The following is a 16473-nucleotide window of genomic DNA, read 5'->3' as shown; positions in this document are numbered from 1 at the left end:
CTTATGTCTGTTCTAGAGACATGTTACAGCTTTTTGATAAAGCTCTTTTTGTTTTTTTTTTTGGAAATATGTTTCAAATTCACACTGAATGCATTAATGACTGTAAAGCATGTCTGTGTGTCAAAATCGTGATTAAAATCGAAATCGCAAAATTGATCAAAGAAATCGTGATAGTTTTTTTTTTGTCCATATCGCACAGCCCTACTTGGTACCATAACACACTATTCATTTATCATGACAACCCTAGTAGATATACGACTCATTTTTTGTCATTTAAAAAACAAACTGTAATTGGGTGAACAAAAGACTATAATAAAATAAACGTTTGACATTTGAACACACTAAACTTACCAGTAACAACACCATCCAAACTGATGTAAGTAAAGGCTTTTCTGTCCAGTGACGACCAGTATCCCTGTGTAACAAAGAAGACAACACATTACAAAACCTGCATTTCAGATCAAACTATGTGCCAATATTCAAACCAATCACAGATGACATCAGCACACAAACCTCAAGCCATTCAGTAACTCCGATGTTTCCAAAATCCCCTGCGGTCCAGCTGGCAAACACAACACTTCTTTTGGGTCTGAAACTACCTATGGTGAAGAGGTTGAGGAGTGAGCCCATGCCACAACAATTAGACTTAGACTTTAACATTGTCCCTCATTTTGACAAACAGGGTCGAAAAAAACTCCAATCTATTATTACTCATTTAATTTTCATATTTTAATTATAATGAAAAATTTAATTGCTTTTATTTTTGTTGACATTTTCATTTTTAATCATGAACCTACAGGACATGCATATAGGCTTATGGATTTATTTTGAAGAGAACAAATGAACAGAGACTGTGTGTCACTTTTCATGTTCAACACCACACCCCGCAGTGACAGCGGAGACCGCGGAGATCATTAAAAACCATTTTAATAGATTCTAATTTTTCTGAAAAAAAAAAAAAATACTAATTCTTAAATCCCAATTGATCTTTTGGTCTATGCTGTTTTCAGTTGTTGAATGAACAGTACATAGTGCACCTCCCATCCAATAAATCGCAATAGGCTAAGCTTTGTGCTTTGTTACTTTTGATATAAAACAAAGTCTCCGATTTCAAATTCTGTCAATTTCATCAGGAAATTCAAGCAATAAATACCGTTCTGGCATTCTTTAATGTGGCGTGATAGATCGCTGTAGCTTAAACTGGGTACTCGCCTGCGCATAATCAAAATGCATAGCAAAAGTCTTGTGACAGTTTTATTTTTGTTCTGGAGGCTGATGATCCCTCACTCTCCTGCCACATTGAAGTGCACTCACCACCAACTGGACAGGGGTGGGAATTACAGTTACAAATTACAATAGATCACCCTCAGTGTAATCTGTCAAAGTGACGGACAGCCTTCAGATTTTCCCATCACTGCTAAAAAAAAAAAATCTGTAAATGATGGAAAATGTTCGGTTAACGCGTCCTCTGGTAAGGTCATACCTTTCTTCAACTCTGTGAAAACCCTCGCAAGCTCCAGCAGAAGAGCAGTGCCAACTGTAGACTTGGCATATCCCGAAGTCAAGGAGTCTCTCTGCGCTCCAATCACAACATAACGATCTGCCGGATTCACACCACCACAGTGAGATCACAGATATTTAATTCTATAGATGCGTTTAAGAAAAATGCACAAACTCACCAGGGTCCACATAACCTTTGATGACTCCAAACACATTATGGATCTTGGTGTCTGCAAGATTATTATTGACTGCTACAGTTACTTTGTCACTCTCACTTCCCAATTTGTAACTGGATAAGTCACCCTTAAATCTATCAGGAGCACCTTCTCCTCCCATTTTTCTGTGAGAAATTTGAGAATACCAATCAAGCTTTGTTTCTCAAAATAGGTTTAAAAAATAAGATCAAGGTAAACCAAAACCTATAACATACTCAAAGATTGATTGTGCCATGTTAGCAGTGATTGTCTGGGCAAGTATTCCTGGAAGACCAGAGGACTTGGCAGGAGGAAATTGTGTGTGATTAAAGGATGGGAATCCTGGGGTGTAAGGATCACCTGATCCCAGGTGGACCTATAATTAAAGACCGGAACATGTGAATAAATTTACATTCAGTTCAAACTGTCACAGTTACTGATTTTAAAAGAATCATATGAGTCAACATTTAATCCCCTTTTTCAAATTTAGAAATTGCCTTCATCTTAAAAATGTATATATAGATAAAATAAAATATTTATATTAGAATATATTATAAAGTAAATAAATTGCATTTTAATCTACCAATTAAAAAAAATAATTACAAAAGGTAAATATAACAGCTCAACTCAAAATCAATATAAACAAACTTAACTCAAACATATGAATATCATTCTTTGGCGTAACTTACATGACCATAAAGTTCAGCATCCCAAGACATAGTTTTATAGTCAGCTGGGTCTGGGTAGATCAGAGCTGCTACGGCACCCATTTTAGCTGCATTCATAACCTACAATGGTGACAAACATAATTTGATCAGCACTAGCAAAAAGTACCAGATTGTTACAATTAACAGAGATATTTGGCCTTGAGTCTCTAGGAAAACACTACAAGGTCAGATGAACCGTTACTCATGAATCACCTTCTGAGCCATGCTGATTTTTCCAGCTCTCATCAGTACAACAGATCCATTTAGATTCAGTCCGTACTCTTTATTCTGCAGGTCAGAAAGCTCACCATAGTTGGCGTACACCACTCTGCCCTGTGAACATAATTGTTTTAAAAAAAAAAAAACAAGTTGTCAATTATGGAACAACCATTGAGCTAAGCTGACTAACAAAAGAAAAACATTCAAGAAAGACAAGTGTTTCCTGCAGAGGAAGATGAAGGCTCACCTCTCTACGTCCTGTTTCACTGTAAGCCAGGAACCCTTTTGGACTTCCGATCTCCACTGTACCAAACAACACTTTGTTTGGATTGGAGCTGTTAGGGTTACATACAGTCCAAATTACAAATAACATATCCAAAGAAAGATGTAAAAACCATGATTTTGTTTGCTAAGGTGTTCCGAGTGGTTTTCACTGTGTTGTCGTGAGGTTTACAGTGTTCAGAGAGGTTTCAGAATGATATATATGTTAGCGTGTCACTGTTTTATTGTGTTCAGAGAGGGTTTTGGCATATAATGCATTTGTTAGTGTGTCGCTATGCAGCTTTTATTGTGTTTAGAGTGATTTTAAGTTGTTATACACCTGTTAGCATGCTGAATTAGGTTTTTACGGTGTTCAGATGTTTTTAGCAAGTTATGTGCAAATTAATGTGTTTTTTATTGTATTCAGTGTGGTTTTAGCGTGTTATATGATTGTTAGCATCATGCTATGCAGTTTTTATTGGTGTTCTAAGTTCTATAACAAGTTAAATTTAAGACTTTTTAATACCACCTTATATGAAATTTAAGACCTAAACCTGTTATGGAAATACACATTATATTACATACATATGTAATATTTAATGTGTTTAACGTAAAAAGAAAACAAAATATCATCACTGTAATAAATTATATTTATGATATAGTGAACTTTTCATATCAGAAGACAATATTCCATGCAAAATATCCCCACAAAAGCACCGCATCGCCAACATTTTTGGTGGTGCAAACAATTTATTCTGAAGAAATATTTTCATCAGTGTTCTATCAGCTTTTACATACTTAAATCTGCATATTTTTATTTACCTTTACAAAGGCCTATTTTTACAAATGCATAAATAATGTTTTGATATATTAAACATAAAACATTGAATACTGATATTTGAAATTATTAAAATAAAAAGGTACTTTAAATGTGAAATTAAAACCGCCAGTAGGTGGCAGCAACTCACTGTTAATAAGGGAGTCATTGCGATTGAACAGAATCATTTAAATGTTTGATTCATTCAGGAACTAAACACCATCATGTTGCTAAGAGAGGCAAAACAGCGCTGTGGCTTTGTTTGGAATTATTTTTGTTGTTGAAATAGTGCAAAAACAGGCAATAGGGTGTTTAAAACGTATGTCTCTTAATTAACTTCTAGTTTATTGAACTGTTGTAAAAAAAAAAATTAAAAAAAATCAATATCACATTTGTAATCATGGTAATTTTTGAAGAAAAAATGGACTCGTGAAATTGATTAACTATATGAAGTGGTATAAATATATACATTTTCTGCCCCCATGTCTTGAATTTGTGATCATTCTGAATGTATTTTAATAGACTGAATCATGCAGTGAAAGAGCGCACTAGACTTCACGTAATGCGTGCGCACTGTAGGTGTTTTGAATGTTTTTTTGCATCGTGAGAATATTCAGCAAAATAGCTCACTTGTCATGGTATGTTACTTAACTATATCAGTTATGAATAAACTAAACATTTAAAATGTTTAACTCCGTGTGTTTCTTTATGTGTGCTGTTATGCTCATTTGTTCCCTCACAAAGAGACAAACAGAGTGAGCCTCAACAGCGTGACCTTGATACCCGAAATACACTGTTTACATTAAATGTAGGCTAATAAAATTAGAAGAATCATTCTCGCGTTTCAATGCTTTGCTGTTTTTTTTTTGTCACTTATGTTTTAATCAGGTTATTTGTCCGGTCGGGCAAATAAAAAAAAAAAAGAACATTTTAAACTAGCTAGAAGGCTGATCAGCTGTAGCTCGACCTATTTTATTTATTTATTTTTTACAACATTAAGAAGTTAGTTCGACCTGTATTCTGCTACTGCGATTCTCTCTGATGATGCAATAACTTACCACGGGGGAGAAAAAGAAATCTTCGGTCTGTCCAATGATTGTAAACGGCCATTAGGTCCGTCAGACTAGGGCTGTGCTATTAATCGCATGCGATTGTCATGTGCATCTTGTCAGTAAAGCCGGTTCCGTGATTGGTAGTAAATCGCCATCACCTGCTTTCAAATTGAGCGGCATTCACTACACTGAGCCGTAGTTCACTGACAAGCTAGGCGATATCGCGTTCATAATCGAATGCGATTCATCTGCGACATTGCCTAATTGTCAGTGAACTATGGCTCTGTGTAGTGAATGCCGCTCAATCTGAAAGCAGGTGATGGAGATTTACTACTGACTTAACTACTTTTTAGAGTGTTAAACACTTATTTGCATGCTGCTATACAGTTTTTATTGTATTCAGAGATGTTTTTAGAGTGTTAAGTGTATGTTAGCATGTGGCTGTGCAGTGTTCTAGAGTGCTGCTATGCAGTTACTGTGGTGTTTTGAGAGGTTTTATTTTGCTGTAATGTAGCTGATACTGACCTGTTAGGAAACTGTAGCTTCACATAGTGTTCATCAACCCAGGGGTCCATATTCAGTTGCGTGAAAATATCATGGATATCATCAGCTAACTTGTTATCTGCAGATGATCCTGCTTTACGGACAACCTGGGAATACTCGCTTAATGGAAGAGGAACAGAAAGTCAGCGAAGTTCAATGACAGAAGTGCATACTTAAAGTTATGCCATCACAACTGTTTTAACGTTAAAACCAATAATGCTCACAAGAGCAATAATATTCAATGACTTACAGTTACCTTAATTTATCTGCAATGGCTTTAGATGACAGTTTATCATTCAGAAGTCCAACAAGCTCACTCCAATCCAAAGGAGGTGGATAATTTGGTGGAAATTCTTGATTAGGTGGATCTTCAGGGTCATGCTTGATCACACCATCTCCCGGAGAGCAGGAAGCAGACTCAGACTTGCGGTGGACAGAGTATCCAATGAGAGAACCTTGGACAAGGAAAAAGTAGAAGGAAACCTGTAGCTGTGTCTCGTTTAGAAGGCTGCGCCCTTGTTTTATTTTGTTCAATGTTTGAGGAGCTGCAGCATACGTACAACAGACATCTGTTAGAGGAAAAAAAAGGAGGAGGATATTAAAAGGGTTGTTTACGGCGACGCAAAGAATTGTGGGTTATCTGTAGCAGCGAAGGATACACCTCATGCATCCTCCGAATTACTGTGAAAGAAGGTCGCATTCGGAGTGTCCTACTTGCTTTTCTGAAATGAGACAGCCTCGATGACGTATGCAGCCTTCGAATGCGACCTCCGGAGGGCGCAGCCTTCTAAATGAGACACAGCTTATGTGTGGTTTCTCACATGAGCACTAGAAACTGATAACATCTCCTAAAAACAACTTATTACATGGCTCATTGAAACACGATTTTATTTGATCACTCACAGGGGTTTTGAACTGACCACTGTCCCAGGCAACTAATTTAATATCTCTTCTAACATAAAATCATTTCTAGTCATATCAATATTTCAATTTGAATTTCTTAATATTTACATGGCCCTATGATTTCCAATCGCAGAATCCTGTAATAAAATGGAATTCACTGTATGATGTAGAATGTCACAGAATTTGGCAAAATTTGAATAAATGTAATCAAACTGTGACATAGAAAAGGAAAAAGGACTGCTATTTAAATGTGAAAACAGAATTTGGGAAGAAATAAAGCAGAATTTGGGACAAACTTAAATGGATGTCAAAGGGTCCATTAATACATAATAATGACTGCATATTCAGTCAGATACAGTAAAAAAAACTAAATAAACTGCAAAGACACTCACCTACACAGAAGATGACCAGCACTCCACCCACCCAGACCAGAAACCTCCACTTGTTCCATGGCCCAGAACAACTGGATCTTGTGTACGTGTCACGTTGCACGTGTTCTTGTTCTTGTCCATCCATTTCCTCCTCACCATCCACAGCAAGCTTCACCTCCACACGGCTGCTCTCTCCATCAGGATTCTGAGATTGATTGAACCGGTAGTACGAGCGACTGTTTACCTATTAACAGAGGGGAAAAAAAGAGGCTCCAAATTCCAGAGAAATATATACAGTAAAGTATTAAAGTACTTAAAATATAACATTTTAAAAACAACAAGTTTGTCAAAAACAGCACTTACTATTCTCGAAAACTTCATTTTGGCCTGATCAATTGTTCCTGCCATGGAATCTGAAACGAAAGAGATATAAAATATCTTTAGCAACACAAAATTTCTCACAAGCTCCTACTCAGTCGAAGTGCTATTTTTGAAGTCTCTGAATTCATAAACAACCCTCCTTGTTCAAAGTCCAAAAATGTTTTTATCCACTGAAAAAAAAGAGGTAGTCTTTTGATTCGCTGAACACCATCCAAAAGCCAGAGCCACCCTCTACCGCGGCTCCACAGCTAGTTAAAGCATTGATAAGAATCAATATGGAGATTATATAATGTTGATAATGCAACATGTGCACCACAAACATTTACTAATTGTGAAATACTGTGTACTTTAAATCTAGTGGCCTACTAACCTATTTACACTAACCAAAGAAAGTTAGCGAAATAAAAACAGGGGGAAAAACAAAACACACATACGTTTTCATAATTCCTCATAATGCCACTTTGAGGTTTATTACATCCTTTTTGTAATTCAAGCTAAAGTTTGAATTACAAAAACTGTCTTGCGTTACAGGAAGTGTTTGTGTGGTTAGATTAGCAACTTCCTACTAATTTAACAACCTAACAGAACAATTGGCGGCATTTTCAGTCTTGCAACACTACAATGACATGCGGATTCACTGGACAGTTTGTCAGTTAAGACTTACTTAAACAATAATACCGAAGGGCCAATTAATGAGTCAGGACATTCTGAATAAATAAAAAGATTTGAGAAGAATGGACACCTAAAGCAACCGTTGCCTTATTTTAGATTGTGTCGTTGATGACGCCTGATCTGTCTGTGATGATACTTGAAGGTTGTTGAACACAAACCAGCATTCATCATGTTTCAGCAAAACAACCTTGTAGAGGAAAGCAATTACACATAAATAAGTTTGAAATCAAATACAAAAACCTGAAATTCCAAACTTTTTTAATGCAAAGTCAGCCCTGATTCATTTATTCTGCAAGCAAAGGTATCTAATAACAGGGCGGATGCTGAGATAAAGCAAAAAGTACTTTGTTGGATATGTGATATCGATATGTCGGCCCCAGTGACTAAGGGGGGGAAAAAACACCTTATTGTTGAGCCCTGCAAGCATAAATGCAGTTCAAGCTCTATTAAACAAGGATGAATGAAGATCTTTTCTCTAAGCACATGGTCAAATACCCAGAGAGCATCACACTAAAGTGGAGGGTGTACTGTGACTGATGAAGACCATGTGAGAGTCACAACCAGCATCAGACACTGATATGGAAGCTGGTCCATAATGATTTCCATTGTAAATCAGGTTATAAACCACTTCTTGCAGAACACTGAGAACTAACAAAATAACTATATCAATGTTATTCTTATCTCGAGAACACAAGGTTACTTACAAGGAAGTTACATTTTGTAACGCAGCAAGGACAAATTACAATATAAATATTTTTATTTCTTATCTGTAAAGTATCTAATAAGTTGATATATCAATAGAAAGCAAAAATATTTATTCCGGACTCTTTAGAGAACACTTGAAGGTCAAAAGATCTTTAGCACTTCCTGTTCACACGCACGTGGCGAAATCATCTAAATTAATTCCTCCTAACCCGGTTTTTTTTTTTCTAGAGAAATAATTCATAGAAACACTAGCACAAATAACACTCAATTCTGATTATGTCATGCTAAGCTAGACATTATTACATAAAACTGAACTTATGTGAACTTAACTGAAATTATCTGCAAGGTGACTTTCAATGGATCTTTTTAGATTTAACTACACAAGTAATGTGCATATTGCAAATTTTACCATTAGAGCAAAACCGCCTTAAACAGCAATCAACTTATTAACCCAAAGCATGGCATGAAGTTCATTGACAGCGTGACATTATCATTGAGCTGTCACATTGCAGGCCATCCTGCTAATTCATAAAAGCTAAAACGTAGTGGGGCTTAATGAAACGCAAAGTACTTACTTTTAAATGAGAAAACTGCTCTTTTAAATGATTTTTCCCTCCTGTGTGCGTTTCGTTATCAGTACTTGTAAATGCGAATTTGTTTCTTTTATGTTTACCACGCGCTCGTTCCCCAAAGCACCGGTGAAAGTCTTCTTCTTCTTCTTCTTCTTCTTCTGGTGTTTTATGGCGGTTTGGCAAACCAGCGAAAAAGGTGCATTACCGCCACCTACTGATCTGGAGTGTGGAGTGTGCATAAATTTGGAAGAAAGAAATACAGAAGGGGAAAAAAATAAAAAAAAATAAAAAAATTAAATAATTTTTTTTTTTTTATTAATGAAAATTAATTAATAAAATTAAAAAATAAAATAAAATAAAAAAGGGACAAAAATTCCTAGATTCTATCTATTGTTCCTGTGTTTTTCAGGTATTTAAATATATTTTCTCGCACTCTTGATTGCCTCGACCCATTTCCCAACAATACTTTTAAAGAAATATTATCAACTCCCAGCCATCCTAATTCTTGAATTAATTGAAATCTCTCCCTTTCATATGCAGAACACTCAAAAATAATATGTTTCACTGTTTCTAATTCTCCACATTTGTCACACTTTCCCGATTCATGCTTACCTATTTTATAAAGACTATAATTTAATGCTGTATGTCCGATTCTTAGTCTTGATAAGATGACCCGGTGAAAGTCAGTACTCACACACACACTACACGTAGATGCGCGCGTAACTCAACGTCACTTCCTGGCAGTGTTGCCAAGTCCGCGGTTTTCCCGCGGAATTGGGCTACAGTGTTGCCGCGGGTTGTTTTTCATGTTCGCGGGTTGAAGCGACCCCAATAACGCGACATTTAGCCCCTGAAATGCAAATTTTACCGGGGATACCCAACCCTAACCGGAACGCGATTTTTAATGGGGGACCCCCTTGAAGCGATTGGGATACTTTTGAGTTGCAATTAGACGGGTTTTGTTGTGAAAACCTGGCAACCCTGCTTTCTAGCTTTCTGGGTGCGGCGCTGCTGCAGGCTTGTATGATCAGGCAGTAAGATGTAGGCTACACTTTAAAATACTTTACAAAATTTACAGATGTAAAGTAACCCTAGTAAGACTTGGCTCATCTGTTTTACAGGTTAATCGTCAAAAGATTGTGATCTGATGTTGGTTCCTTCTTTATTTGACCCAAGGAAAGTAACTATGGTTATATGAGAGACTGTGGTCTGATGCTGGTTCCTTTTTATTTGACCAAAGGAAAGTTAATTAAAGGGGTCATATGATGCGGTTTAAATTTTTCCTTTCTCTTTGGAGTGTTACAAGCTCTTGGTGCATAAAGAAGATCTGTAAAGTTGCAAAGACTAAAGTCTCAAATCCAAAGAGATATTCTGGCTTTCACGGTGGACGAAGCGGAGTCCAGCCCGGGGTCGTCACATGTGGTTGCCACAATCCCGCCGGCTGCTCCTTCGTCAAATCCACCGGCCGCGCCGTTCTCAAGCCCACTGAACAAAATAATGTTCTTTTTAGCAGCATCATATGACCCCTTTAACGTTATATGGATATGAGGTGTAATGGTGCCTGGAAGTGGGTATATGTGATGTTCTCTGTGAAATCCAGGCTAAAGTCTCAAAATCTAATTATGAGATAACAAGCATCAAAGTTTGATTTCAACCATTAATGTCACTATGATTTCAATCTTTGACATGGCTTTACTCAGTCGATATTAAAGATATCAAGGTTACATTTTCACAGAATGTTCTTTACCTTATGAAGGATGATTTTATGTAGAAAAATCACAAAAATAATTATGTAGTAAATAACAAAAAATGACTTTAGCTGGGTTTTCACAGCCAGAGTCACATTTTCTTAATTTATACCAAATTCTATATATATTTTTTAAATCGGCCCAGCAAAGGATGAACGCCCCGTGTTATAAACAGCGACTAATCTTGTATATTTAGTTCACCCAAAATGGGCCAGTAGTGTTTGCACACTGTCACTTAACTTCTCCTTGACTTCACGGAGTAAGGATCATTATGAAAGTAATATTAGCCACAGAAGAGGTGCAGATTTTGCAATAAACAATTCAAAATAAGTAAATAAGTAAATAAATAAATAGACTGCAGCAATTAACATTTTGTCAGAACATCTAGGCTATTAAATTACATGCTATTTTGTTTAGTTGTCTGTTCAGAATCATGATCTCTATTTGAAAAAAGAAAGAAAATCGTGATTGTCAATTTATCCAGAATTGTGCAGCTCTACTCTCCTCACTGACCGTTTCTCCCATTACATACAGTGACGGGCAAACGGTAATTTCGAGCCCTGACATATGTTATTAACATAATTTACAAGGTCCTGTTATTAATAAGTGCTCACCTTGGTTGACGTCTTCATTCAAAGGTGTATTTGAAGAGACAGCATCTCTGTCTGGGGTGCAGGACGGAGCGGGCACACTCATATTTTAAGGGAATCCAGCAATCTATTACAATTTGTTTTAATAAATAATTCTGAATAATAATAATATTACGTAATTAAATAATAATTATAATAAAAGTAACCTTTTTGTGCCCTTGTGCAATACATACTAGGCCTATTAGCTCCCAAAAACAGCGTAGGCCTATAATTCACACACTGCTTGACCTACTTTTTTTGTCTTTGCACCATAAATCATATGTGTGATAAGCTTACCTTGTTGTCTGTTTCGAAGGTTCAAATGAAAACAAGACTTTTGGCCTAGCTGTGTTCGTTCCTTTTTATTCTTGGAGTATTTGTGCTGTGCAAGCACTGCAGGCGTTTTCGTTTTTTTTAGGATTCTCATAAACCCTGTGCATGTATATATTTTTCATGTGCTCTATTCAGTAAGATTTTAAAAATTCTTCTATGAAAATTACTTTGAATTACTTTGCACTTGTGTTTATATCCTAAATAAAGAGCACAGATTTTGTCTTGAGGTAAACAGGAGATCTGTTAAGTTTTGCTTTTATGAAATCCTCTGAAATGAAAACTTTTGGCTAAGAGCCGAAAATGGAGGTGAAGCAGGAAGTGGTGAATTAAAATATGCTAACTGTATTCTTTCCTTTTTTACTCTTGGAGTATTTGTGCTGTGCAAGCACTGCAGGCGTTTTCGGTTCTTTTAGGATTCTGATAAACCCTGTGCACGTATATATTTTCTCATGTGCTCTATGCAGTAAGATTTTAAAAATTCTTCAAAATTATATAACTAAAACAAATACAAATATGAAAATGACTTTGAATTACTTTGCACTTGTGTTTATATCCTAAATAAAGAGCACAAGATTTTGTCTTGAGGTAAACAGGAGATCCGTTAAGTTTTGCTTTTATGAAATCCACTGAAATGAAAACTTTTGGCTAAGAGCCGAAAATGGAGGTGAAGATGGAAATGGTGAATAAAACCCTTTTATTCCTTCTCTTTTCTTTACTCATGTTGTGCCAATTAGATTTAGTGCATTAGTGCACTTGTGTTTAGATTCTTAAACACTAAAGAGCACAGGTTTCATCTGAATGAAATAGCAGATCAGAGAAGATTTGCTGTTGTGATTTGCAGGTCACTATAACAAGCATGGCACAACTTTGACAAGGATGTGCTATTACCAAATTACATTGAGCAACTGGATAATTGTGAGAGAAGCGACTAACAGTACACTTTCACTTGCTCATTGTCTTAAAGGCACAATATGTAAGATTTTTTTATTAAAATATCCCAAAACCACTAGAACAGTGTTATATATTTTGCTGACTTGTGTACTTACATTATCCCAAATGTTGCGAATAATGTTTAAATCCAGAGAAATAAGCAATTTTAACTAGTGACAAGGACCGTGTCCATAGTGTCATTGTGTCGCCTGCCAATGACGTCATAACCCCTCGATTTCCGGTTTTGTTTTGTAGAAAACATGGAAACACCAAAGACGCTTTAATATGTTGTGCGTTTTAATAGACTGGTGACGACCGCACAGAGTAGCATTATTTCTGCCCGAGTCCCGTCGGATTGCATCGGCTGTGGGGATGAAGACCACAACTCCCATGATTCCACACTCAGTCACTGTGTCATCAAACTATGCGTTTGTCTATTTGTTTATTTTGAATATGCGCCCTCTAGCGGTGAAAATTACATATTGTGCCTTTAAATAAGAGAATATCTGCAGAAAATTCAGCGCAGCTCAAACAATTCAACACCGTCGGTAGCAAAATGGCTCGAAAAGGTTACAATTCTGGGCCGGCCTAGATCCCAGCCATCCAAATAAGACTTTTTTTTCTTTCTTTTTTTTAAATCAATATGGTTATCTCTTGAAAATGTGCAGGTAAAGAATTATATTTTATTTTTTTCTGGAAAATCTTTTCATGTATGCACCTGATTGTTATGACACATGGTGTGTTAGATTTCATGGAAAGCTATAATTTTACGAAGTTATGATTTCCCTCTCATGACCTCATCTAAACCCATTCAAAGACTGTTCTGATGGTTTCACCAGCTTTGAATTTAAAGTCAAGTCAAGTCAAGTCACCTTTATTTATATAGCGCTTTTAACAATACAGATTGTGTCAAAGCAACTGAACAGCATTAATTAGGAAAATAGTGTGTCAATAATGCAAAATGACAATAGTAAACACTAATTTTCCAGTTAAAGACAGTTCATCATTGAATTCAGTGATGTCTTCATTCAGCTCAGTTCATAGTATCATAGTATCTGTGCAATCAAGGCGACGATATCGCTGGAAATGAAGTGTCCCCAACTAAGCAAGCCAGAGGCGACAGCGGCAAGGAACCAAAACTCCATCGGTGACAGAATGGAGAAAAAACCTTGGGAGAAACCCTTAAGAGTTTGTGAACATTTGTGAACAATATCAAATATATAATTCCTGTGAATACATCAGTCTAAAGGAATAGTTCACCAAAAAATATATTACAAACACACCTTTTTGCTTCTTAAGACATCAATTGATGGACTGCATTCAAGTGGATTACTGTGATGTATAGAGCACAATAAGTGAGTACATTTAAAGGTTTTTTATTTATTAGTACAAATAAATAAATAAATAGTGAATTAAATTAGTGAGTTAATAATTAACCCATCTCAATATATAGAGTTCTGAAATGTTTTGCCTTATAAGTTAAAAACACCACCCAGAGGCCCGGAAACCCAGTTTTCATTTTGGGGCAAATGTTATGGACCACAATTCAGAAACACAAAGGACAATGACATTGTAGTGCTGAGTTGTAGTTCATCACAAAAATGCAGAGTGAAATTAAGGAACTTTATTTAAAAATACATATAAGAGAAATGTAATATAAAACAAAAACTACTTATCTATACAATTGTATAAAATGTTTATTAAATTTTTAAAAATGGAAAAACATTTCCTACTTTATCATATTGGCATAGCTTTAACAGTAGAGGACAGCACTGACTAACCAAAGGGTGAGTCAAAGCATTCCACAAAATAACGACAAAAATACATGCACCCTTAAGAGTTTGTGAACATTTGTGAACAATATCAAATATATAATTCCTGTGAATACATCAGTCTTTATAGGTAACATTTAAATAGTATCTGAATTAGTAAAAAAAAAATTGTGAACTGAATTAGTGAGTTAACAGCTCAATACAAAGAGCTAAAAAATATTTTGCATTATATAAACACGAGGTTTAAAATCCACAGTATAGTAAAGTTACCTTGAATTTCCCCTCCATATATACTCTGTACAAGAGTGCAATTAAGTGATGCCAATATATAGAATATAAGATCTCTTTATTAAAGAGGGAAACAGTCCAAAATAATAATAATAATAATAATAAAACATCTCCAGAAGAGCCTCTCCATTTTGGCATTCTTAAAGCTTTAAAAACCACCAGTCTTCACTTCCGCAGCCTTCATCCTAAAGGGCACAGGGAACATTTTTTTTCCATCAGTTAATTTTCTTAAGGGTATAATATGAGATAAGACTGCATTTTATGTTAGTGATTGATAAGATACGTTCTCATACCTTAGGCACTCAACTCTGTCCTGCGTCCAATGTTGTTCTGGGTCAGCGCAGACTAATTTTCCATTCTTTGTATGGAAGCTGCAATGACAAAATACGATGAACTCTAGCACCAGAGACAACATTATCAGCACATTAACATTGCTATGTATAAACTCTCTGAGAGTTGTCATGACAGAAATATAAATAATTGATCTATTTAAAATTCAGTTAATTATAAACGTAACTGAATAATACAGTATATAATAATATATGAACAATATTAACAAAGCTTGGTAATTTAAATAAATTGAAATAACATTTTAAATAAATTACATTTAAATAATCAGAGATGTCATTAAATGTTTTTTTCTCTTATATATTCACACATTTCAATAGTGTCAGAATATGCACACTTTAGGGGTAAATATGGTACAAAAGTGTAAATTTTGAAAGGGCACTGCCCCAGTTGAACCTTTTTTTTTTCTGAGAGTGCACACATGTATTCTGTATTATTCTGTAATAATACAGAAAACAAAAAATGTAAAATAATAGTGAAGTCATCACAATAACACGGATGTATAGGAATTTGGTAAAATTAGTAAATGCATTAAATGAGTTAACAACAAACAAATATTTAGACTTTTTTAAAATAAATTTCACAAATTTGACACACACTCGTCAAATTTGCAAAATATAAAAAAAATTAATTATATAGATTTGTTAAAACTGCAATACATGTTTAAATATATATAACATTTCTAACTTATATAAAGAGCATTATATATATATATATATATATATATATAGTTAGATAGATAGTTTCCATGTCTATATGTATATACCGGTAGATGCCATGTCTACAATTTCTAATTTACATGAAGTACATCAAACATGTATGCAAAAATATGTCTTACATGATCGCTGCAAGATCACAGCTGCCAGTCATTTTCTGGATATCGAAGCCTTTCAGATATCGACAGTCTAGAGGCCGTCTCCTGTATCTGAGACAGCAACGCACTGTGAAACAGGAAGGAAAGAGTTATGTTCACATATTTACAGGCCATGTCAGACTTTCCACTGATGTCTAAAATAAAAACAATAGTAAACTGTATTGTATCTACTGTAACAGTAACTGGATCAGAAGGACTTTTACATGCATTGGTTTATCGGACTGCTAATACAAAGGTTTCCAGTATCAGTTCAGCTAAGACAGGCCCAACTGAACGGGTAACGAGATCCATCTTTCATCATAATCTGTGCCCTCGAGCACGAAACAATCTTCGTTTTTAAAGTGAAAGTACTATTCCATGCAATCAATGTATTATATCATAAAAATGGCATTTTAAAGCAATTGCTCAACACGTTTTTACAGCACGTCCAAATAACAGCATGCTGGTGGATCAGTAACATATTCAGCACAAAGGTGTTTTAAACAATCTATTCACAAATTCACATTCACTCACCTGCATCGGTCTCTACGAGAACGGCGATGAGTATGAGGACACTCAAAGAGCAGGTTTTAAGGTAAGCCATCTCCAGTATCTCAAAAAGTGTTTAAGTGTTGTTAAGTGAGTGGTAATCCACATAGAGGAAGTTCTGAAGAG

The 16473-nt window shown here is 35.5% G+C and overlaps 2 protein-coding genes across 5 annotated transcripts in view; both read right to left on the bottom strand.

Annotated features, from left to right (window-relative positions):
* LOC107725872 (transferrin receptor protein 1-like) overlaps window positions 1–9560 on the bottom strand; it is a 13513-nt gene extending 3953 nt beyond the window's left edge. The window contains exons 1-14 of one of the 4 annotated variants that reach the window (XM_016535280.1): window positions 9510–9560; window positions 8901–9116; window positions 6931–6980; window positions 6589–6811; window positions 5550–5748; window positions 5276–5413; window positions 2868–2955; window positions 2615–2734; window positions 2384–2482; window positions 1931–2070; window positions 1680–1840; window positions 1484–1600; window positions 514–599; window positions 352–415 (exon numbers count right to left, since the gene is read on the bottom strand). In XM_016535280.1, coding sequence (XP_016390766.1) covers window positions 352–415; window positions 514–599; window positions 1484–1600; window positions 1680–1840; window positions 1931–2070; window positions 2384–2482; window positions 2615–2734; window positions 2868–2955; window positions 5276–5413; window positions 5550–5748; window positions 6589–6811; window positions 6931–6975 — 1480 coding nt within the window. In that variant the 5' untranslated portion in view covers window positions 6976–6980; window positions 8901–9116; window positions 9510–9560. Of the gene's footprint in view, window positions 1–351; window positions 416–513; window positions 600–1483; window positions 1601–1679; window positions 1841–1930; window positions 2071–2383; window positions 2483–2614; window positions 2735–2867; window positions 2956–5275; window positions 5414–5549; window positions 5781–6100; window positions 6268–6588; window positions 6812–6930; window positions 7090–8900; window positions 9159–9509 lie in introns of those variants that run through there. The other 3 variants (XM_016535278.1, XM_016535279.1, XM_016535281.1) reach the window with 3 other exon arrangements.
* Window positions 9561–14707: 5147 nt separating this feature from the next.
* Window positions 14708–16473, bottom strand: LOC107725873 (C-C motif chemokine 20-like). The gene is made up of 4 exons (XM_016535282.1): window positions 16333–16473; window positions 15784–15886; window positions 14891–14968; window positions 14708–14782 (listed from the first exon to the last, which is right to left on the bottom strand). The coding sequence occupies exons 1-4, from the start codon at window positions 16400–16402 to the stop codon at window positions 14746–14748; spliced, it is 288 nt and encodes a 95-aa protein (XP_016390768.1). The 5' UTR covers window positions 16403–16473; the 3' UTR covers window positions 14708–14745.

Source organism: Sinocyclocheilus rhinocerous, unplaced genomic scaffold, assembly GCF_001515625.1.
Source record: "Sinocyclocheilus rhinocerous isolate Xijiao unplaced genomic scaffold, SAMN03320098_v1.1 scaffold1508, whole genome shotgun sequence".
Taxonomy (NCBI): domain Eukaryota; kingdom Metazoa; phylum Chordata; class Actinopteri; order Cypriniformes; family Cyprinidae; genus Sinocyclocheilus; species Sinocyclocheilus rhinocerous.
The sequence above is the reverse complement of the archived record's forward strand: the minus strand, read 5'-3'. Positions and strand labels throughout refer to the sequence as shown.